This window comes from Aptenodytes patagonicus, chromosome 2 (assembly GCF_965638725.1).
Source record: "Aptenodytes patagonicus chromosome 2, bAptPat1.pri.cur, whole genome shotgun sequence".
Classification (NCBI taxonomy): Eukaryota; Metazoa; Chordata; class Aves; order Sphenisciformes; family Spheniscidae; genus Aptenodytes; species Aptenodytes patagonicus.
The window spans coordinates 32627776-32652872 of record NC_134950.1 but is presented as its reverse complement, the minus strand read 5'-3'; the positions used below and the strand labels follow the sequence as shown (position 1 = coordinate 32652872).

General features: G+C 42.6%; 1 protein-coding gene across 5 annotated transcripts in view; it reads right to left on the bottom strand.

Annotated features, from left to right (window-relative positions):
* The window catches only part of ZNF704 (zinc finger protein 704), a 109908-nt gene that overhangs the window by 39113 nt on the left and 45698 nt on the right, over window positions 1-25097 (bottom strand). For all 5 annotated transcript variants that reach the window (XM_076329499.1, XM_076329500.1, XM_076329501.1 and 2 more), the window contains exon 3: window positions 667-770. In XM_076329499.1, the coding sequence (XP_076185614.1) occupies window positions 667-770 (104 nt within the window). The remainder of the gene's footprint in view (window positions 1-666; window positions 771-25097) is intronic.

Genomic DNA, 25097 nt, shown 5'->3' with positions numbered 1-25097 from the left:
CTCATTGTTACCACTAACTTTTTAGATTTACTTTTATTTGTGTGTCTTCTGCTATACCATGAACGGAGTAGTCTTTTAAGGGATTATGGATTTGATGGTAGACCATCAGAGAGTTACAAAAGGCACAGGAATTGAGGTTCTAATCCTGCATCGGCAGAAATAGACCTGTCGCCATGCAGACCACTAGTGGACGGCCTCTCAGCCGAGGGCTGTGATCTGGAAGTGCTTTGCCTCATCGTAGTGCTGAGTAAAATCCGATCTGATTTCCATAGGTTGGGGACAAGAACAACTGCTGTCATGTTTACCACATATGTGCAAATGCAAATAAGCTGTTTGGAAAATTAGCATTTCAGTGAGGTCAAGAGACCTTCCGCAGTGCTCATCTCCCATTTATGAAATGGGGCATCTCCTGTTTCATAAACTGAAGCCACTCTATGGTTACGAAGAGGTTTCTTCTCATTTTTGCCAACGCTGCACCAAAAACCTCGACTATGTTGGAGCAAAGCTCACTCAGTATGATCCCCAGCACGCATGGGCCACTGTCAGAAGACAGCCACTCATCCTTTGTCCTCCACCACGGCCACAACTCCTGGAAACAACCCCCACATACACGGCCCTGGCACCCCTCCCTGCAGCCCCCATCCAGGCGCTGCTCTGAAGGCTTACCGTTGGGTCGGACAGGAGGGCTGCGGACCAAAGGGCTGGTGGATAAACTGGTGAGTACCATGGCTGCCGTTACTTTATCCATGTCCAGTTCTTCTGAAGATTTTCTGAAACACAGTGAATGGGAGGCAGGAAACACATCAGCAAATACTTGCCTTTTTTTAGTGCTTTTTTTTAAAAAAAAATAACAGACCAAACACTAAGCCAGTAACCGAAGCACACCATCAAGCAGAGTTCTCAAAGCTTTTGTCTTCTGGCAACCTGAGCATACCAAGTGGCTACTTTAAGCAAAACAGCTCAGGATAAATAGGAAAAGCAGTGCGAAAAGAGAATACATCTTTGTATAAAACTGTCAGGATTATTGTGACCCTCCATTAGTTTGACCCTATTTCCTTTTTTCAGAATTTCAGGTATTCATATCCTTAAAGTTAAGTGTCTAAGCTTTTTTTCTTGGGTGAAGACATAGAGATGCAAAAGCAGGTAAGATTACCAGTAACATTAATAACATACACTAGTCTCTGTAGGATGAGGAAGAACTATGAACTGGATTTTCTTCTTTGTTGCTTCCGCTTAACACTATTAACCTTCCTGTACTCTCTCCGAAAGACTGATCCTAAATTTTTCCTAGTCAGATTATCAACTAATTATTTAAACTAATTAGTAAATTGGCAGAAAACCAGTGGGGGGGGCAGGGGGGAGTTTTCTGCAGGTGTGATGGGTGCCCGAGCCAGCAGGACAGCACAGCGGAAAGAGAGGGACCTTTCACTGCCTTAGTTCAGCCTCGCTGCGAACCGGCCCCAAGTTGCTGCTTCGATTCATGCAGTCAAGACCAATGAGTTCTGGGGAAAAAAACCCTATAAAATCAGGAGAGAAGCAGAGGAGAGGGCATAGGGAAGGGGTAATAAGGGAGAGCAGGGCAGCCAGCTTTCTAGGGGAGGGAGGAGAGGATCTGGAGGCAACGGATGCCTCCAGAAACCAGGCTTCAGTGACCCACTGCTCAAGGAGAGATTTTTTTTTAGACAATGCAGAATTTTCATTGGCTGTAAAAATGTACACACTATCACTTTTTTTCCCCAAAAGTAACTTTTCCTGACAGGTCAGCAGTACAATGTACAATTTCTGAAGAGTGAACGTACCAAAACAAAACTACTAAACTCACTAGGTTTAGCAGACTTTAGCTTTCCATCCTTGTGGGACAGTGGAACCAAAGCAGACAGCTTCTTGTAATCGTCTGCTTCCAACGATACAATTGATCATCCAAGACCATCTTCTCATTTACTAGAGATCAGGTTAAATTTGTTCTTACAAAGGGACACATTTCCCCCTCTATTCTACATTGTGGGGTTTCTAGAATTTCCTCTGTGCCTTGCCAGGAGCTCTACTTAACCATCAGGTTGAGTCTTTATTTAAAGCCCAATATAAGAAGTGTTCAGCCACCTGATGTTTTCTGTCAACTGTTGATCCAAATCACCATGCTGCTTGCGGTCCCCTTCCTAGAATCCCATTTGACCCATCAGGTTAGACGCTCATTAACTGAAAACTACGCTACAGTCAAAGCCTCTTGATATTTTAGTGAGCAAACCTCAAACTTGTCCATGAAACAGTTCACAGCTGCTTTCTGGCTGATGCAAGGACCCATGCAGATGCCGATGAAGACTCTCCCATGCCACACAACAGCTTAGCTCTCATGACTGTCTTTTGCAACACATCAGTGCCTGGAACCGAAATGCTGATGATGGTTCCTACTGTGCTCTGATTATATCCATAGAAATCCTCCTTTCCTTAAGCCAAGGTTTTTGCAAAGAGCACAGCAGCCATATAGTCATCACTGAGTACTGGAAAGGTCTTGGATATTTGCTATAATCAGCTAATACCTAAACCCATCACGCATCAGGTCCTCTCGCTGTCAGAGGAATATTTCACTCAGAATGCCAAATTCCTCTGGGTCCAGAAGACCTTTCCTCAGGGATGACATGGAGATGCTACATTTTCTGGACACCAACCCTGCCAGATGATTTTCCAATTACCTAATATCCCAGTATGAAAATCCACTCTCTGAGAAGCATTCAGCTGCTCTGTAGTCCACTCCTGCACAACTACACCGACTGTCCCTACTCCTTTATCCAGCTGCAGATGAACCACTAATATTTGCACTTCTGCAGCACCGGAGGACAAAATGACCACAGGTTCCTGATACACTGGAGAAGCTGATCCCTAGTGTTCGCCAACAGCCTTCCAGCAAGGTTCTTCTGTGTGTATGGCAACAGGACTAACGCGCTCCCGTCCAGGCCTCTGCAGAACTGCAAAATCACACTACAGCAGTTGTTGCAAGCGTTTGCCAAGTTGGTGTCAAGATGTCAGAGTCTAGACCCAGAGCTAATCCCAAAGTTCCTCCAAATAGTCTGTAATTTTAACTTCTTCTAGCTCTTCTGTATTGATTTTTTTTTCCCTTCTACAATGACTCAGACTACTGCTCTGAAAAACTAACCTTTGCTCCAAATAATTTTGTCAATAATGCTCCGAAATTGTCAGCATTGGCATCTGTGCCTAAGATGAAAGTTTTCATAGGTAGGCAAAGGACAGGAATGGTCATGAGACCCCCCTGCCATTTCTAGCCATGCTAAACCACACTTTTGCAATTACTGGAATGCTTTTTTCTACCTGATCCAATTTAACAGGTTTTCAACATGGAAAGCCCAAATAAACAAAACTTTGAACAACTTCTCTGCCCATTTTGAATCACAGTCATTTTTACTACTTACTGCTCCTCAGCTGCATCCAGCAAACAAGGAATGCTCCGCTTGTACTTCCCAGCCACAAGAATTTTAGCAGCTACAAGTGTTGGCTTATGTGACTCTGCTCCCAAACACATTTTTACAGTTTGGCTCATAAATGTAAACATACATATTTCATATATCACTCAGCCAGCACCGCTGCAGCAACAGCAGCCTTTGAGAGAGAGGCAAAGCATAAAACTGCAGACAGGAACCACTTAAGCCATCTGCATTTAGTCAGCATCACATTTGAATCGATACCTTAAGACTGCCCCAGTCTTTTCCAGCTTTCTCTGCTGGAAAGTTGAACCTGCACACAGCTGTTCAACAGTATTTGCACTCAGAGGGAGAATAACTTGTTTGTTACACATTGATTGTTCACAAACCATTTATTCCACCATTGCTAAGGTGATTTTCTGCAGACTGAAGTTATAATCCCTGATGTTGCTTATACTGTTATTAGGTGTAACAAAATCTAAATCAGTTGTAAGATCATCTACTACATTAGCTATGAAGATTTCTTCTTTCCTCTAATCCCACTCCCAGTCTCCAGATGCCATCTCCCAACTTCTGGACGGATATATTTGTGTCAGCCCAGTCTGTATTTGAGACCAAGCAATTTTGGATCCTTTATTTCCAAGTCTTTGTAAATCCAAACCCATGCCAATAGCTGAATTATAATGAACCAGCTGAGACATAAGCAGCAGAAGTTAGAGGACCTTGAGGACAGATCTTTTACCACTGCCCCATGTCTCTCAGCTTCATGTCTCCCTGCTTCCTCAGCAGGGAGAATGGTTTCACTTGATCCTTCCAATACCCTAACCTAGCCAGCCTGGTATTTAAAATTGTCCTTGTCTTTAATAGCCAAGCTCAAATTAAACTTAGCTACTACCCTCAGTCTTGCTCAATCCTTTCCTTGGTTTTGCTGATGAATTTACTGCTTTTTTGATAATCATTTAACGGTGTTAAGAAACTATCACATCTCCCTCAGTCAGAGCTCTCTGCACGGAAAGGCTGGGTTTAAGCTCCAAAAGATCAGCAAAAGAGGGTCCAAGACAAGTCCAAGTATACGCAAGTGTCCCAAACCAACACAACAGCCGATCTCCTACTGTCCCATTTCCTTACCCAGTAGCTGACTGCCCCTAGGACCCATGTTTTCTTATGGGACTGAATCCACCGTTTAAGGTCTTGGTGCGATTCCTCCCTACTAGCAACCTTCTGGCAAGGGGATGTCTTCCTGACATTTAATCCATAAAATACCTTACATTTACAATAATATTTGGTTACTATCTAATAACTCAAAATACTGACAGTACAGATAAATAAATGATCTTGCTAGTTGCTGTTAGGTTTGGTTGTTGATTATGAAGGTTAAAAATTAACCTGCTTGCCACAGACAAAAGGAAAAATTACAGAGAGAATGATCCATATAACCAGTCCAAGGTCCTGAGCACTCTTTGGTAAAAGCTGTAACTTTTCACAATAAAGCAAAAAGCAAAGGGAAATATTTTCAAAGATTATATTAAATCATTACACTACTATAATGATACATCTTAAAACTTAAGGAAGCATTACTATTTACACATCTAAAAAGAGAACTGGTGTTTGATATCCGAAGCACAATGCACTAATTAGAAGCTAGGGATTTCTGCCTTTGCTTATCATGGCCACACATAGAATTAACCTTTTCCACTCTTAAATTTGTGGTATTTGCAGACTAGTTCATATACAGAATAATTGCCCTTTCTGGGGGGGGGAACTCTGCTGTTCTGGTTATACACCAGCAACAGGATACCAACAGCGACTAGAAATTAATTATGGTCAAAATCTTTGTTATACTAATATAGAAACTTTCCTTCTAAAAAACATATATACCTAAACTTCTCAAGGAAAAAACAAAAGTGTTTCAAAGGCAACCACAAAGCTCTCCACCACCCTCAGCCAAGCTGAAAGGTTTTGTGATTCAATTATTCAAAGGACCTTTGGAAGTCTGGCTGGTCTGTTCGAGGCCGAGGAGAGTTGACAGAGTCATCAGTAATGCAGATACAGACTTTCTATTTGGACTGTAATGGTTTAAAGACAATAAAAAGTCTCTGCAAATTAGTCATATCAGATGGGAGACATTCACAGAGTGGTTCTCAGCATCCTGGAGAAGAAAATATGTTTAACAGAAGAACTGAAGAGAAAGCAGTGTGTAATGCCGGCGTGTTTCTCAGTCTTTTATTTTTCCTCACATCAGATCATGCATCACCTTCCACTGCTCCACAAAAACAGGACTCTAAAAACAGGTATTTCTCTAGCCATTATCATTAAAAGCACTAAAACTTGACAGAAAATAATCCATTCATTTTTACAACCATTTTATAGATTTAGATAGCCAAGAAAATGCAATATCCACGTTGTAAAGGCTAGCTGACGTACTCTCCTGTACACAGCGATCTCACCTGTCTCTCCCTCTGCCGCCCCTGCCTCCTCCTCAAGCCCCCAGATGGCAGATGGCTTCCCGAGCCAGGCGCATCCCCAGGGAGCACCTGGAGCACCCTTTCCCAGTGCTCCTGTCCTCCCTACGGTGGTACAACCCAGTGATGCTACCCTGGCTGCTCTGCTCTGTAGGCTACCACCGCACCAGACCTCTTCGGGGAGCGCTGGCTGAGCTGCACCAGCAACAAAAAGGATGCCGAATTACTGCGATTTCTGTTGTCTGGTGCAAACACATCCCACAGACAGGCTCTGCTGCTGCCGTCCCCTCTGCAGCCCAGTGGCAGGAATAGCTGCTTTGCCCTCTAAGACTCCCCAGAAAAGTCTGCTGAAGGCAAAGCCTGCAAAACAGATGGAAAATGCCTTTTTCAACGAAGCCTTTTTATCACCGCTTCTTAAGCAACTTGTCTGCCTTCCTTAAAGGCAACTGAAATTTCAAACCTCTCCAAATGGTAACAGGACTGAACTCTAGGTCTTGCTCTCTGATTTACAAAACACAGGATATGGTGTGCTGGTGGTGGGGAGGGAGAGGATGGGTAGTAAAACACCGCTCTCATTATAGGCCAGTGATAAGATCAACAGTTTTTAAATGCTCTGCATAAATGGGAACAGTTAAGCAAGCCAAATTCAACACTGGGAGATAAGCTGCAGTTTACAGGAACAATTTATTCTATGTATTGAAAAAGTTGATCCAATGAATAATTTTTACTTTTCAAACAGCTGCGACATATCAGGAGAACTTATCTGGCGCAGAGCCCTCGGGGCAATGACAAAAGCTGAAGTAGGAATATGACATAGAAATAAACTGCTTCAAAACAGAGCAATCAAATAAATGCTAATCACTTGATAGATTATGAGTGCAAAGCAAAAATTAAATTCAGAAAGGAATAACAGAACCCTGCAGAGAATGGTTATCCCTTACAGTCACTCACAAACCTTGAGGATTTTCTGGGAAGATTTTCTGTTCCATCATCTCTACTTTAAAGGCCACTTGCTGATGCAATAAACAAATCAGTCTCTACAAACCAAGTCCCAATAGCACCCTGAAGCAACAGACCAATAATTCCAAATATTATCCAATATATTAATGTTCATCCCTTTCTTGCCTTTAACTTACACTACTGTTCTAGCTTGTTCACAGGCACATCTCCTTTCATAAATGGGATTGCTTCAATGGGGTACTGTTTACAGAAAGAAAATTTCACACTTCTGAACACTGATGCGTTCTTTGTGGAAAGGGGCTGGACCGCTTGCTACAATGCCTAAGCGATGCTGCTCAACGCAATGCAAATTATCATGCTGAAAACTGAAAAAGATGGAAACTAAAAAAACCCCTGAAGGTCCCAGCTCATCAAATGTAGAACTGTGCCAAGAAGTGCTGTGATGTGCTAAGGGGACAGCTGATGCCACCTGATAACACAGAGGGAGGGTAAGATACCTTGCCTCTCCAGGTAGCTGGCGTTCCCTCTACAAAGCTTGCTGCTGAAGAGCAGCGCTGTTTGTGACCCTCACCCGGCCCCGCACTCAGAGCCACCCAAATACTACTATGGCTGACGTCGCTTTTTCACAATGCTTTCTCACAGAGCCTTTTGCAAAACAGGTTTTTTGGTAAATCTTCCTTAACCTTTGAGAATAATTATTTTACCAGTGATTAGCTGAAGATGTCCTTATGGCAGATGCTACAGGAATTTTGTCCTTCCCAAAGTAAAATACAAAATGCAAGGCCAGAAATGTTTTGCTCTTCCTCCTTCTTCCCCCCTTATCCATTGCAAACAGTATGATTCCCACGTTGAATGAATTTAATTCTAACATTCTCAAAATACATTTTATAGTATCAATGCTTCTATACAGTCCTAACACATCTATATGGGTAACGTTTAGCACAATTTATCTATAAAAGGTGCTGTAAGTCAATTTTCAAATAATATTTAACTGCTTTTTTCCCCTCCGCACATTAAAATATGCATTTTTTTCTAATAAAATATACATTGATGAAACACTTTAAAAAGCCTGCAAGTCTACGCTACATTTATCCCCTTTTCTTCTCACCAAAGAGCCACAGGCTTGCTGTCCTGCTGCTACCTATAACTACTAAAACAAACAAGATGGTGAGCACTTTGCTGAAATCAAATCAGTCTCAAAAATGACCCACAGGGTCTGTTTCTGTTTATTGTTAATATTTACATGTCAGTCTTTTTGAGCTTTCTGATTCCTCACTTTTTCAAGCTAGAAGCTAGAAATTGGGAAGAAAAAAGCCACCGATTCTGGACAAGGCTGTCCACAGCCACCAGTACTGTTGAAAGAGATCTGGAGACTAGAGGCAGAACCACCTCTGCGATGACCCTCTGCTTCCTGCCAAGGTGAGATATTATATCCCAAAGAGTGGAATTTCCAAACATTAAACCACAGTTTCTATGGCATACATGACCCAACAGGTCACAGCAATGTAAAACATCTTCCAGGGTCCTCCTTGCTATCGCATCGATCCAGGAGATAAACATCATGGTTCACCTCATAACTGGTTTTCATCCTTCTCAATCCATTAGAAACCTGTTTCAAAACAGGGAAGGCACAGAGCTAGCTCATCTTGTCCTCTCCACTCCCACCTTCCCTTCATCACCATGTCCTTGGACCAATTTTGCAGGGTTACATTGACAACAGTACCTGTGATAGCTAGGTCACAGCTATTTTGTCTATGCACACACACTCCATTGGAGAGCATCCAGGTACGGCTCTTCAGATGGGTTCTCTTTCCATTTCCCTGATCATCCTACAAGTCTGTCTTCGTCTCTTGTTGATGTGAGCACATCCATCATGAACAGAGCTGCTCCAAGTGTTCTCGATATGGTCTTGCCCATGTCTTCTACAAGGACTGTAGTACTTTCCTGTCTCTGCTGAAATCTCTATGATTTGACGTACAAGGATAGCTCAGTCACCTGTAATGAACAATACAACCCCACTGCCGTTCTCTTCATCACTTGTTTACAGCTAATGAAGTTGGAATTAATTGCTGCTAATGAACATTTTTTTTTTTTTTGGAAGGGTGACAAAAATGTTTCCTTTAAAATAAAAGGAACAAACACGACTGACATTTATCTTTACATCCAACCTGATTACAGGCCAGATTTTCATTATTTTCCTTTCTCGGTTTTCATTTTCTCAAGAAAGATCATTACTGAAATAACAGCACAACACTTCTAGATACTTTTCAGGTAGGGCAGTAGGGGATATAACGCAAATATCGGTAAAGCATAAACTCTCACACTTTTCATGTGGGGCTTTGCAGACCATTTGGTCCAGTACTCTGTGGCCAGCACTGACTGTTTCAAAGGAAGATGCAATAGGGACATTCCCATGACCAATATACCATCCCATTCCCAGGAATTACGGATTTCCTTACACTCTGTGACCAGATTAAAAAACCAAAAACAAAATGCTCTAGATCTTCCCACACATCTTCTGTCAGCTATGGCTCTGGATACTCTTCCACAGTATCTCCCTCCTCTGTACACTGTCCTCATGTCTGGGCTTCAGTCATGTTTGATGGCAAGGAGCACTGCAACCTAGTTATGTTATTCAGGAGATGAATATTACCTTTTATCAGGTTTGATTTAGTTACTTTTCTGATTGTTCTGTTGTTTTCACACTACCAGACATGGAGAACAGAAGCTCTAAGCACAACTTTTGCTCATCATTGCTTTATTTGATGTGACAATCCCTCCTAAAAATTTCCTTTTTGACGTGAACATACACAGTGACTTCAGTATTCCTTTACACCATGCTCTTTCTATGTTTATCAAGCCACAGTTCAGGATACGCCCCATTGCCAAGGAAGAAAAGGTAATGGGAATTTCTGAAAGAAAATGTCACAGTGAGCCAAAGACCTGGTCACTGTTTGATATAATTTATAGCAACCCCCGGTTCCTCCAAATTAAATGTGAATAATATAAACCAAAGCCCCAGAGGCTATTCCAGTGGCAAGAAACTGACTTCACTGATTCTATGCCACGTTGATTCAGGAGACAAGCTGATGTTCTGACTGACAGGTGATGTGCTGAAGAGCTAAAGAAGGATTGGGTCCTTCTGTTTTAGGAAAAAGCGTGCTAGATTCCAGACTGAAATAGATACCGCTACATTAAAAATACATTCTGCAGTAAGTAAAACCATATTGCACATACTCTGCACCGTATAATCCCCTTCCACTGTATAATCTCATTTCAGGTCACGTGTAGTTTGTAGTTTGCTATCAGGTCTTTCTGATTTTTCAGGCAGGTTTTCTGGGTTTTTTTTAATCTCACATTTATAGATAAGAGGTTTCCGTTGTTTGGTCAAAATGCACCTGAAATTCAAACTTGACATTATGAAATGTAGAAGTACCACCACCAGAAGATCTCCAGGCCTAACCAACACAAAGTGTCTCAGTAAGGGCACCTTGTCTTTGGTCTTTCAAGAAACAAATAGGGCACAAAGCCGTCTGTTCTCTGAACCATCTCTTATAAAGATGAAATATATTTAACCCAAACACCAATCTTTTCTTCTTACCTTTAAAACAATTGTTCAACCCTTTCAAAGATCATAGAATCATAGAATAGTTTGGGTTGGAAGGGACCTCTAAAGGTCACCTAGTCCAACCCCCCTGCCGTGGGCAGGGACATCTTCAACTAGGTCAGGTTGCTCAAAGCCCCGTCCAACCTGACCTGGAATGTTTCCAGGGATGGGGCATCCACCACCTCTCTGGGCAACCTGTGCCAGTGCTTCACCACCCTCAGTGTAAAAAATGTCTTCCTTACATCTAGTCTATATCTGCTCCCCTTTAGGTTAAAGCCATTCCCCCTTGTCCTGTCGCAACAGGCCCTGCTAAAAAGTTTGCCACCATCTTTTTTATAAGCCCCCTCAAAGTACTGATAGGCTGCAAAAAGGTCTCCCCGAAGCCTTCTCTTCTCCAGGCTGAACAACCCCAACTCTCTCAGCCTTTCTTCATAGGAGAGGTGTGCCATCCCCCTGATCATTTTCGTGACCTTCCTCTGGACCTGCTCCAACAGGTCCGTGTCTTTCTTATGCTGAGGGCTCCAGAGCTGGACACAGTACGCCAGGTGGGGTCTCACCAGAAAGGAGTAGAGGGGCAGAATCACCTCCCTCGACCTGCTGGCCACACTTCTTTTGATGCAGCCCAGGATACGATTGGCCTTCTGGGCTGCGAGCGCACATTGCTGGCTCATGTCCGGCTTTTCATCCACCAGCACCCCCAAGCCCTTCTCGGCAGGGCTGCTCTCAATCCCTTCATCCCCCAGCCTGTATTGATACCGGGGGTTGCCCCGACCCAGGTGCAGGACCTTGCACTTGGCCTTGTTAAACCTCATGAGGTTCACACAGGCCCACTTCTCCAGCTTGTCCAGGTCCCTCTGGATGGCATCCCATCCCTGTGGCGTGTCGACTGCACCACTCAGCTTGGTGTCATCTGCAAACTTGCTGAGGGTGCACTCGATCCCACTATGTCATTGATGAAGATATTAAACAGTATCAGTCCCAATACGGACCCCTGAGGGATGCCACTCGTCACCAATCTCCATCTGGACGTTGAGCCGTTGACCACTACCCTCTGGATGTGACCATCTAACCAATTCCTCACCCACCGGACAGTCCACCCATCAAATCCATACCTGTCCAGTTGAGAGAGAAGGATGTTGTGGGGGACCGTGTCAAAGGCCTTACAGAGGTCCAGACAGATGACAGCTGTAGCCCTTCCCATGCCCACTGATGTAGTTGCTCCATCATAGAAGGCCACCAGGTTAGTGAGGCAGGACTTGCCCTTGGTGAAGCCATGCTGGCTGTCTCGAATCACCTCCCTGTCCTCCATGGGCCTTAGCATAGCTTCCAGGAGGATCTGTTCCATGATCTTCCCAGGCACAGACGTGAGACTGACTGGCCTGTAGTTCCCCAGGTCTTCCTTTTTTCCCTTTTTAAAAACAGGCGTTATGTTTCCCCTTTCCCAGTCAGTGGGATCTTCACCGGACTGCCACGACTTCTCAAATACAATGGATAGTGGCTTAGCAACTTCATCCATCAGTTCCTTCAGGACCCGCGGATGGATCTCATCGGGTCCCATGGACTTGTGCACCTTCAGGTGCCTTAGATGGTCTCGAACCTGATCTTCTCCCACAGTGGGCAGTTCTTCATTCTCCCAGTCCCCGCCTTTGCCTTCTGCAGCTTGGGCGGTAAGGCTCGAGCACTTGCCAGCGAAGACCAAGGCAAAAAAGTCATTGAGTACCTCCATCTTCTCTGTATCCCGGGTAACCAGGTCTCCTGTTTTCTTCCGGAGAGGGCCCACATTTTGCCTAGTCTTCCTTTTATCCCCGACGTACCTATAAAATCTTTTCTTGTTGCCCTTGATGTCCCTGGCCAGATTTAATTCTATCAGGGCTTTAGCTTTCCTAGCCTGATCCCTGGCTGCTGGGACAATGTCTCTGAATTCCTCCCAGGCTACCTGTCCTTGCTTCCACCCTCTGTAGGCTTCCTTTCTGTGTTTGAGTTTGTCCAGGAGCTCCTTGTTCACCCATGCAGGCCTCCTGGCGTTTTTGCCTGACTTCCTCTTTGTTGGGATGCATCGCTCCTGAGCTTGAAGGAGGTGATCCTTGACTATTACCCAGCTGTCTTGGGCCCCTCTTCCCTCCAGGGCTTTGTCCCATGGCCCTCTACCAAGCAGATCCCTGAAGAGGCCAAAGTCTGCTCTCCTGAACTCCAGGGTAGTGAGCTTGCTGTGTGCCCTCCTCAGTGCCCTCAGGATCTTGAACTCTACCATTTCGGGGTCACTGCAGCCCAGGCTGCCCTTGAGCTTCCCATTCCCCACCAGCCCCTCCTTGTTGGTGAGAACAAGGTCCAGCATAGCACCTCTCCTCGTTGGCTCCTCTACCACTTGGAGAAGGAAGTTATCATCGACGCATCCCAGGAACCTCCCAGATCACTTATGCCCTGCCGTGTTGTCCCTCCAACAGATGACGGGGTGGTTGAAGTCCCCCATGAGGACCAGGGCTTGTGAGCATGAGGCTGCTCCTATCTGTCTATAGAAGGCCTCATCCACTCGGTCTTCCTGGTCAGGTGGCCTGTAGCAGACCCCCACTGTAATGTCACCTGTCCCTGCTTGTCCTTTAATTCTGACCCATAAGCTCTCGGTCGGCTCCTCATCCATCCCCAGGCAGAGCTCCATGCACTCCAGCTGGTCATTGACATAGAGGGCAATGCCCTCTCCTCGTCTCCCCTGCCTGTCCTTCCTAAAGAGCTTGTATCCCTCCATCCCAACACTCCAATCATAGGAGCCATCCCACCACGTCTCTGTGATGCCAATAAGGTCGTAGCCCTGTAGGTGTGTGCACGTCTCTAACTCCTCTTGTTTATTCCCCATGCTACGTGCGTTTGCATAGAGGCATTTAAGTTGGGCCCCCGATGAAGCTGAATCTTCTCTGTCTGAAGTTAGATCTCCCTAACAACTTATTTTCTTCCACAGGAACCAAATACAACCTCATGGATGGCCACCTTCTCACTAGAGCTGACAAGAGATCATACTTCTCATCCCATGATTTAAACATTTGCTGCACTGGTATGAACTGAAGAGATCTTAAAAATTGTGAATATGAAAACAGACACTACAAAACAACTAAAATCTGCCAGACCATTCAAGAAGATGCATGTGCAGTAAGGAAATGTGTCTGAAGCCTCTGGGCAGAGTAGGACCTACTGGGCACAAGCCAAGGATGACTGACACCGCACAGCCACGCCAAAGTCTCCCCGGGGCTGCCGCTTCCTGCGGCAGTCAGCATGTGGAAAGGTCAGGGCTTCCTAAAAGCATCAACCCCTGCACATACGCTGTACAGCGTGTGCATGTGACTGCCCTGGAGATCCCAGGCAGGAATAACTGCACTCTCCGCAATTCTCCACAAGAATATTTAGGTGTCTACGTAAAGTAGAATGATTTCAACAAGAAAATGAGAAAGTCTAGACCATCCAGACTGTCTATGCTAGATGGCAGCCAGCGTTCACTGATGTCAGATGCTAGGCCCCCTTATTATACGTATTTCATTATTCAACACTAACTACTCTATTGTAGATGCTCCTCCTCAACAATCCCACTGATGATGATGATGATTTTAAAATAATCTCCTGTGGAAGGCCCCTCTTTAGTCCATAAGCAATTAAAATTGTTTCCTTATATCTCCCATCTCAGGACGTTCTCTTAGGTTACAATTTTCTAACTGATAAATATTTGCAATGAGCAGTGATGGCAGATGAGTCATTATTTTGTTTCATTCATGTTAGCATGTTCAAAGTCCTGCATCCCAAATTATGAGTTAAAAATCACAAAACCGGATCCAGAGCTGTGCTTTCAAAACATACCACAGGCACATGTCAAAGTGAACTTGACATTTCATGCACAAATCTGGCAATGTTGCTGTTGAGAATGATCATGCTTGCTGAAATGGCATAAAGTGAAAAGCTTGGCCATGGTAGGGAATGCTATGCACCACTACTTTGCATTACACTACATTAAAGATCATGAAGCAAGTTGCCACAGTTCACTTATACTAGGCAACATTATTGTATCTATATTAGATCTTCAGATCTACCTTAAAGTAAATAAGCATTTTACTTTGGACCCCTTCACCACCAATTACTGTAGACTTAATCATTTATAAACAGTCCTAGCATTTAAAAACCAGCAGCAAACAAGCAGTGATTCGTGACAACTACGGATACACAACGGTTTCTCTCTAAAGCCACTGGGAAGTCATGCAAGCTTTGGAACTCATGCAATTGGACCTGAAGCTGGAATCTGACCCTGTAACTGAGATGACTGCAACACGGTAGTATCAAGTCATAAAAAAATACAGGTTGCACAGTCAAGCAAGTGGGGGGATAACACACCATTTGAGAGTGGGGAAAACTTATATTTAATAATCTGCAAGTGGCAATACATAAAACACCTTCCAAGTGGTAGAGGACCCAGAAAAAGCTGGGGGCAGCAATTACCACCTATGGTCCTGTCGGGACGGTGGGAAATTTGGGTAAACCCAATCTGCAAATTTTTACTTTGTCATTTGTTTCCAAGTAGTTTACCTATGATCTGTAACATCATTATAGGAAAAGGTAACCAAACTAGATACTTATATTTTGAATGAAATAAAGACAAAACTTTATAAATGTGTGGGGATATTATGAAAATAAAAATGGATTAGGAAGTCTTATGAAACTTGTTTTTTGATAAACCACTGTCAGCATACAAGATGGTCAGTTTAGATGGATTAAAACTGAAGGGAGGTATCAGGAATATTTATAAGTACTCCCGATATAAATGTTTTTCCAAGATGCTTTTAACATTAAACATTCATTGTGCTATAATATGTTTGCTCTATGAGTCCAGGGGTGGGTTTTTTGTTGTTTTTTGTTTATTTTTAATTACTCAAATGTTTTGCATTTAAAAGAATGAAACCACTGACATAATACATGGTAGCAGAAGAATGCATCTGGCTTAACTAATCTTTAGCGTTCTTGTCCAAAATTCAACCTTTTTTTTTCATTACAAGAAACTAACTGAACTGTTGCCTGCAGGTATCAAAGGGAAATTGAGAATACACTGCCCAACCTCTGGCTAGTACTAGGTTCAGCTTGTTCTCCAGTTTCTTCTGTTAGATGGAAACACTCTCTTTGGTAATACATGTATTTGTGTTAGTAACTGTTTATGAAGCCATAACACTGTTGTACAGACTCAGTTACTTGAAATTTGTTCTTGTAGATTTTTAAATAACATAGCAGAGCATGCTTTTGCTTTTTTTTTTTGTCTGGGAAAATGCTGCTGTAACAAATATTACAAGCAATAATTACCATGACATAAAACACCCAGTCACTTATCGTGGGTCTGGTATTATGCTCATGTTACCCAATCTTACACGTCCATAAAGTTACTCCTGATACTGAGAGGTACATGAACAACAGTAACAATCACCTGAAGAAATCACAGCAAAAATTTAACTGTGATGAAGATACCTTCTTCATCTTGAAGATACCATCTTCACCACCTTCCATACGGTTCCCTGGAAGCTGTATTCTGTATTAAAGCACAGATGCTCATTGTAAATGTTTACCAAGGTCTTACTGAATAGTTATAAAATGCTGTCGTGGTTTAACCTCAGTCGGCAACTGAGCACCACACAGCCGCTCGCTCACTCCCCCCCTCCCCGGTGGGATGGGGGAGAGAATTGGAAGAGTAGAAGTGAGAAAACTCGTGGGTTGAGATAAAAACAGTTTAATACTTGAAATAAAATACTACTACTACTACTACTACTACTAATAATAATAATAATAATAATATCCAAAACAAGTGATGCACAATGCAATTGCTCACCACCCGCCGACCGATGCCCAGCCAGTCCCCGAGCAGCGGCCCCCCTGGCCAGCTTTCCCCAGTTTATGTACTGAGCATGATGTCATATGGTATGGAATGTCCCTTTGGCCAGTTTGGGTCAGCTGTCCTGGCTGTGCCCCCTCCCAGCTTCTTGTGCACCTCCAGCCTTCTCAGTCGGTAGAGCATGGGAAGCTGAAAAGTCCTTGCCTAGTGTAAGCACTGCTTAGCAACAACTAAAACATCGGTGTGTTATCAACATTATTCTCCTCCTAAATCCAAAACACAGCACTGTACCAGCTACTAGGAAGGAAATTAACTCTATCCCTGCAGAAATCAGGACAAATGTCCATGTTACAGCTAACCTTATTTCTACTTTGGTCTACCAAAGGTAACACAGACCAGATGGCATCATTTTCCATTACAGAATTCAATTCTCTTCCTATTCCCATATAGAGAAGTAGATTTTTTTTTCCACTGTTAGTCAACAATGCACAACATTTTCCATCTTTTTTCTGTTTCCATACTATTAACACTGGCCTAACGGTTTAGTTTCTTTGTCTTCATTTAACAAACCTAGAAGCGGCTGAGCATGTGCAATGCTCCATGATAAGAAATGAGAGTATTTACAGTCACAGAGGCATTGACATTTAAAATTTTTGCTAAAATTATTTAAATAATTATTTTCACACACAACACAGAGAATGGCACCTCCTTCTTCAGAATGGACGGAAGTCTCAGAGGAGCACTGTTACTAGTTTAGTCTTAAAATCATACCCACTAGAAACATAGTCTTGGAGAACCGAAGGGAACTGCAAATGCAAAACATCCCGCTTTGCATACTGCCAGGCAGACGGTCCATAATTTCCATAAATTCAAACATCCTCTCCTCCTCAACTTTTCCCCTATCATCTTAGTCCCTCTGTCTTGTGATACTCTGCTCCGGTTTTCCTATACTCCCCTTTTTTCTTGACGCTGGACTTCCCCTAGCATGCCTGCCTTTTTCTACAGCCATCAGAGAATTTCTGGGAGAAAAAAAATCCTGCTATGATTTAATGAAAATTCCAAGGTGAAGATAAATATAGCCATTAACAAATAAATACATCTTTTATTAAAAGTGGTGAAAAGGAGTGGCTTCAGCCTCTGAGAAGCTGGCAGTCAAGGTTTGGTGCCTGCTTAACATCCACTTTCATCCAGTCCTCTCTGCAGTACTGGGCAACCACAGCCTCCTCCTCGCTGCTCTCCTGGGAGCCCCCAGTTAGGATGTTAGCTACTTTGGACAAAAGAGATGTGGCCTTCATAGAGAATGAGTTACTTCTCCATGAGTCACTGTCTGAAAGCAGCATTCACCTGACAGCAGTTTTTAATATGATACAAACATGACCACTTCCAGAGGCAGATTACATTGCTATCCTGCAGATACACTATGTTTTGTGCAACCTGGAGCACTGCAGCTGAACACTATCTTTGCAGAACTTTACTGTGTTTTGAAAATTTACCATTTTTATTTAAGGAATAAGCTGTCTTTAGAATATTCATAATTTCTGAGTTATTTTTCCCCCAGAAAAATTAAGACAACTGAATTTATTCTTTCTCCTTTACACATCTCAATACGGACATAAAAACTGCAATGCAGCTGCAAGTCCCCAGTGGAGCTGACAGCACAGCCTAACTACAGCCTCTTCTCTACCATCACCTTTTGGCTTTTCAAAATAGATGAATCATGTTATTTCTCTCTTACTTCCCTTCAACAATCTCTTCTTACACACACAGAACCTTGATTCTCTTCCCCTTCTCAGCACAACTCAGCAGGTCACCGATTCCCCCGGGTTGCTTAGGGTAATCTTTGCCTTATTTCACCTCCAGGGCAAAGTCCTTATATAATTTGACATTAAGGAAAAGATGTAGGTAGGGAAGTTTTCCTGGATGCACGACCCATCCCACCTCCTCCTACCTTTAAAAGCTCCCCTTCAGCCTCCCAAACCCCACCAGCGTGGTCTAGCTGACACGAGTGACTATGGAGGCGCATCTGACAACTTGCCCAGCAAAGAGCTCCCCTGGGCAGCAGGAATTGCTCTCTATCCTCTACGTGACAGGTTTTTGCTGTTTGCACAGCAAATCTTAGCAGATGAGCAAATCTAGGCCAGCATCTTTCTTTACAGCATGCTGTGAGTAAGGAATCACAAGTTTATCTTAGCAGGCTGTGCCATCTTCAGTTTGTGAAGTTCTTCCTTTCGCTAATGCCAGAGCACTTGGCTCAAACAGTCGAGTCGGGTTCTCATCCTGGCAGGAACAAGCTCTGGTAGCGAACCATGTGAGCTGAAGCCCATTACAGCACTAGTGTAACAATGGCTTGCTGATGAAAAGCATGACCCCAGACCACTGCAACCTACCGTCCTGTTGGTGATGATGTCAAAAGTTTTGTAAATTATCCAAAACTCTCCCTTTTTTCAGAGAAAGAAGATGCTACTCTTACAGCCCTGATCATTGCGGCTGCAGCTTCAGTAGTAGGTTCAACTCACTCCTTGGTTTGCATTATCAGAAAGGTGTTGATCACTGACAGCACACAGAGACCACCCCAAAAAGTGTCATTGTGCTTCAGGCACTACTCCATAGGGAAGAAAGGAAAGAAAGGACCCTGAACTGCTTGACTCGGGACCTTGAGAACCGTGGAACTCATAACTTGGCCAACTAAAACCAGATTAAAACAATATTCATGACAAACAGTTTGGAGAGGAAAGTGCTTCAGGGATGACTGCTAATAGTGAAGAAATACAGGGCAGAGCCTGTTGCAGCCTGCAATGGCTGGAAGTTTTACTAATGTTTTGATAATGGATACAATTAAATTGGGGTAAATTAGGAAGAGAGAAAAAGAGCAAGTGTGCATGTGCACAGAAAATTAGAAAAGCATCATTTTGCCATTCAAAATTATTTTTTTTTGTTCTACATCTCATCTTCCATCCTCCTGCATAGGATCTCTGAGTTGAATTTTTGATTCATTAATTTCATATAAAGTAAGATAAAGAACCATGCACCAGATGCGTATTTGTCCTTCACTTTAAAGGACTATTTAAAAAGAGAATCATTAACTTATAATGCCAGAAAATATCACAGTCACACGTTTGTGTCTGTACATGATCCACAAACGGGATTTGCTAAGAAAAGGTATTCAGCTATAAACAGCAATATGCAGAGCATGATAAATCACTTTGAAGCAGGCATCTACAATGTCACAGCCTCTAAAAAACATTTCATAAGCAAAAAATATTATTAAAACAATAACACGTGCTTTAGGACTGATTTTTTTTGGTCTCGGTTTGCAACCAGGGCCATGTTTTGAAGAATTGAAAATGAACTCAAGGGCAGACTCAGACTGTGATGGTTTCCGTCCACCTGCTCTCCTCCTTGCCCTCCCTGCTCACTGCCATGCTGAGGGGATGCTCTGTCACAAGGGATACATCAACCGGCCGACCAGCAAGGCTGTTACACAATGCGTCCATCTGTGGTTCCTCTGCTGGATTTGACTGCTCGCCTTAGGAAAGCCAAGCATGTCGGCATCCTCGCTTTGTATTTAAAAGGCTCTTCTTGTTCTTTAAATAACTCTAAGAATGACATTTGTGTGACTCCTCACTGCTGTACCTGGCTCATGAAGAGCAGCGCATGGAGTCCTGGCAGTACAACACCGATTGCGTTGCCTCTAGGACTGCAGTACCAGGAACTGGCAAAATCCCACCTTTCCAAAGCAGAAACCCAGCAAAAAAACCCCAACAGAATGGGAGGTGAAAAAGCAAAGGCTTCGTCCTCAACCATTTTATTTTGCCTGACTCTCCATCCAGGCTGACATCTGATGACCAAGCATGTTTGTGGTTGAGCTGTACAGCAGAGACTCCAGCCCAGGAGTAGAAGAGAAAGCTGCTCCCTCCAGCTCCCACTGGTCCGTCAGCACCCGAGCGCCCTGGCACTGGGAGGTACAAGACTCCCACTGCTTTGAACTGGTCTGGTTTCTGTGCTTCTGCCTGGATAATGGAACTGTTGGTAACCACAGAGGCTTGTCCCCACTTTAACAGTGCTTAGATAAACACACGCCTAAGTAACACCTACACCTTAGCCAAAGATGAATAATTAGAAAACACAGTTTTTCAACTGGATAGTGCTGGGTGCAAACACACAGTCAAATACATTAAAAAAAAAGAAAGAAAAAGGCTTTGGCCAACTTCTGTAATTCACACCTTCCTTCAGCATACCTCACTTCCAAGCAACATATTTGAGACAAATTTAAACATTTACCTATTGATGTGAGAACAGACAATTGTAGCATAAAGCTATGTGTTAGGGCTGTTTAAACATATTCACGCGCTGTCAACTCCAGCAGACAGATGTTATTTTGGTATCCAGACTCAGAGGAGCATATCTGAACCACCTTAATCACTTGATGGTGGAAGACCTGTCAAAAATATCACCTTTCCAAAATATTTCATTAAAATCTAAAGCAAAATAAAACTATGTTGTTGCATGTGTGTTCACAGTCATGCTTTTTCTGGAATAACCAGTAATTCGAAGCACACAACCTAGCAACTTGGAAGGACCAGTTTTTCAGAAAATGTTACAGTGGCAATTTTCAAAAAAATAGTAAAATAAAAAAGTTGTTGCAATCAGATGATGTGATCAACACAGCCTCACGCATCATCAGGGATGCGCAGAAGTAAAACTGATTTCACATTTTAGCCTAGGGGGCATCTGAGTTATACAAGGAAGCCCAAATGTCTAGCGCAACTTTGCTGAGGTATTATTGCCATGGTGAACAGTCAAGATTTTGGATAATCCAAATGCAGTAATCAAAAAAGTAAGCGCAGCCTTCATTTTTTTGATTCATCTTCTCATTTTTTATTCCTCAAGAATAGGCAGTTGATTTCTCAGTTGATTTTTTTTTTTAACTACCATTATTGAAAAAATCTCAGAAGACTCACTAGAGTCAGAGAAGCATGTGATGTTTTAAAAGTTGCCTTCACAAAAATTTTCACAAGTAACTTACAGTTTAGAGTATAATGTAGCAAGCAAGGGCTGTGATCTCACCAAATACAACATGGAACAATATTTCTACAGTATATGTAGTATGTTCTCTAACACTGCAAAATGTTTGCAATAGTAATATCCAATATTTCTGAGTCGTTATGAGTGGGTTGGGGGTTTTTACAATGTCAGTTCTGAAAAGGAGTATTTGCTTCAAAAACTGGGAGAAGAAAGACAGCTATGAGAGCGAGAGACTTTCTCTAATGATTTCTGGCAGTAATCTGAATAAGGTCTGTTCCCAAAACTAAATCACAGGGACAAAATCTGTGGGGTCAATATTTGTTGTTGTTAACTCAAGCCTCACTTCAGCTTCAACTTCTATGAACAGAAGTTTGTAAAAAATGAGTATTTTGAGAAGCTTTTTTGCAGCCAGAATTTTAACTGTACTCTTAAATCAAGCTTTAGACTGAGTATCCATTTTCCACTTTTTTTCTCACGAAGTTGTGATTTTTACTACTTTATCACATGAAAATTGTGCATCTTCAAGCTGTGCCTTAGGACATGACATAGCAAAGCTGTATGTATAGACCGGAGGATTTCAGCACATTTACAGACTGCATTTTCCCATGTTACGACTGCTGGGAGAATTCATTAGCTGAAATTTTGTTTCAGTAGCCCACAGTCCTCTGTACTAAACAAAAAGCAGACATGATAAAAGGGGTACCCTCTTCCCCCCCTATATTTGCACTCCAGAAATATTTCATGAAGCTATATGCTGCCTTTTTCTTCTCTTAGTTAAGATATAATTTGACAAGGGAAGTTTAACAAGTTGAACCATAGCTTGTTAATGTGCAATAGCAATTGATTATGTAACACTTTTTAAAATTCATTTATAGCGGTGACAAGAATATAGTTATTGGTGGAAAGAGAAAATAAATACCTGCTCTACTCAGAAATCAGCTGACAGGCCTGGTGAGTTGCTACTTGATTTAATTTCCATTAATTTTCCACTGGAGAAACTCCCAGCAGGGAACACAAAAGACTCAACAAGAAGTTTCTGCAAATACTTGGCTCCTTTAGCCAAATGATCCTTTTCCCTGTGCTGTTTTTAAGCCAAATGTGCTAAAATCAATGGTTTTGTGCACGACTGGCTATTCCAAGCCTTGTGGAAACAACCAAAAAGCAGGGTACCACCAGTGCACTGCATGAAATGCTTTGAGAAGTCCTCAGATTAGAAAAATCAAATGGTCAACTAATATGACACTATGTATTTTTTTCAAGTATTTTACTTTTAATTAGACTTGCCATAAATATCAAGGGTCTAATCATGTAAAATTCAGTTTGTGCCAAGAATCTTACCAAAACTCATCATGTTTTTTTCTCTAGAAGAAAACCTCAATCCACCGAGAAAATGGCTGTTTGGCATTTATTATAGGATTAAAATGCATCTGTATTATGACTTCAGCCCTATAAAAGGGAGTATGATAAATTGCTTTAATTTTATTTATTTATTTATTTGCTTAGTTTGGAAAATGAAATGCAGGATTAAGCAATAGCTAAGTGGATAAATTGCCGTACATTTTCAAACCAGGCAAATATGTCCCCATTGATTTAAAACTCTGTTCTGGAAAGTAGGTACTGGAAATGGCCACATAAAAATGTACATGTCGGGTCACTTCTAAATAATCGTTTTCAAAATGAGAGCTCCTGAAATACTCAATAACTAAACAGGAACACGAGTTAAAATACATGTGTATGGCACAACACAACAGAGTTTATAATAGTTTGCAATATATATTACATATAATATATATGTATGTATATTATGTATACACACACACACATATATATACACACAAACATATACACAGACACACAAGTCAGCTCCAAATTAGCTAGCACAGGTCCCAACAGGTAAGACGTTGCATGCTAGGGAGAAGGCAGCAGAACGGTGCTGCTGCTCACTGTGCGATGGCTCAGCATTAGGCCCAGGCAATGGACCCACCAGGCGTGATGCCGGCTGAGGAAGTTAAAATCTGCATCCCCCATCTCCCAGGCAAAGCTCTTACATCTGCAGGAACCTGGAAATCTCAGCTGCACTTCAGGAAATCAAATCCCGGCTCCTAATTGAAAAACCGCATTCTGTTGAGTTTGTTAATATATGAAACCAAGTGGTGATTTCCCTTCCTCCACCTTCAGACCCATCTTCTTCCACCACACCTATAGTCAGCAGTATCTTAAAAAATACAGCAAGCAATAGAAAATAAAAAATATTCAGAAGGCTTTGGTAACAAATCTAGGACACCCAAGCCTGTATTTAAGTTTTTAAATGTAGTAAAATATTGCCTCCAGCTAGATTAATTCAGTTTCCCAGGAACAGAAAGGGTATAGTTGAGAGCACTGATTATTCTCACTCTACCGCAAGCCACTTGCAATCATACTCGATTTGTAGTTTCCATACACTTCCTTAACGACCATAATTGAGATGCTTTTTGCTCACAGCTCTGAAACCAATTTTGTATCCTTATCAGGACCAGCAGGAAAGCAGCAGTACATCTGCCTCCAAGTCCCTGTGCTCAAAAACCTGAATTTTAACCTCAATGCCTAGAACTGTGTACTTGTTAGTGCAACACCCAGTGCTGCTCCTTCTGCAGGATCTGCAAAGAGAAGGACCAGTTTCCAATCAAGAAGCACGTGAGAGAAGTCTTTCTGTGTTTTAAAACAAACGGTGTTTAAAGCATATATAAGTTCTACAAATCACTGCCATAAGCAATAAAATGCATTGTTAAAATACAGAGAGCTCCTTCTGAGGATTTGAAACCAGAAACTTGGATACACTACATTAGCTTCAGTTAAAGGACTGGTTAGAAATACATGCAAAGCTGGCTGACGCAGGATGGGATTCAGCTCCAGTTTAGGACATCTATACTTAGGTACACAAGTGAACTATGTGCCTGCACTCCTACCACCGTCAACAGAAACCTGGTCACAATAATTAGCGGAGCACAGACAGTGACTCAGCTGACCAACCATTATGGGAGGACTAAGATTGGGTTTGCCTAAATTTAGGTATCCAGCATCTTTGAGATGCCCTAGCATATCCCCCTAGCCATTAGCTGCTGCTCCCAGAGCAAGGTCTCAGGCAGTTCCTGGGTCACATCCAGAGCTCCGCACAGGCACCTCAAATACCTGACGGCATGTAACACAGCACTGGATGCTTATGTCTAGCCAACTGCATCTCCCACTTGGTGCTTCCTTTGGGGTAAGATGAACTGACCTCTAGGTCAACTGGCCTCTGTATTGAGGAAATCTCCTGACCACAACGACACCATACATAAGATGCTTAAGTTCCACCATCTGAAAGGAAAACCCCATTCTTAAGTTTTTCAGAATAAGAAATGTCCTGCATTTAATTCACACCTATTATCAAAGTACTTGCTGTTGACTGACAAGCTTAATCATAACTACATTCCTAAAATTAAAATATACCCTACTATCCTTTAATATTTAGTTCTTTCCGGAAGACCCCCCGAAAGTACAGTAAAAGTATAATAGTCCTAATTTTACATAGGGAAAGACAGCGGCAAAAGAGGGAAGGAGTTTGCCCAGCATCAGCTACACCATCACTATCAGTTGGTGCTACCGATTCAGCAGTGAAACCCAGAGCAGATCCCTCTCCATCGTTAATCCTGGAACCAGCAGCATCCCCAACAGCATTTCAAGGCAACTTTCCAAAACAATTAAGCTTTACCTCAGCAAAACCAAGGTGTGGGTTTGTCTCA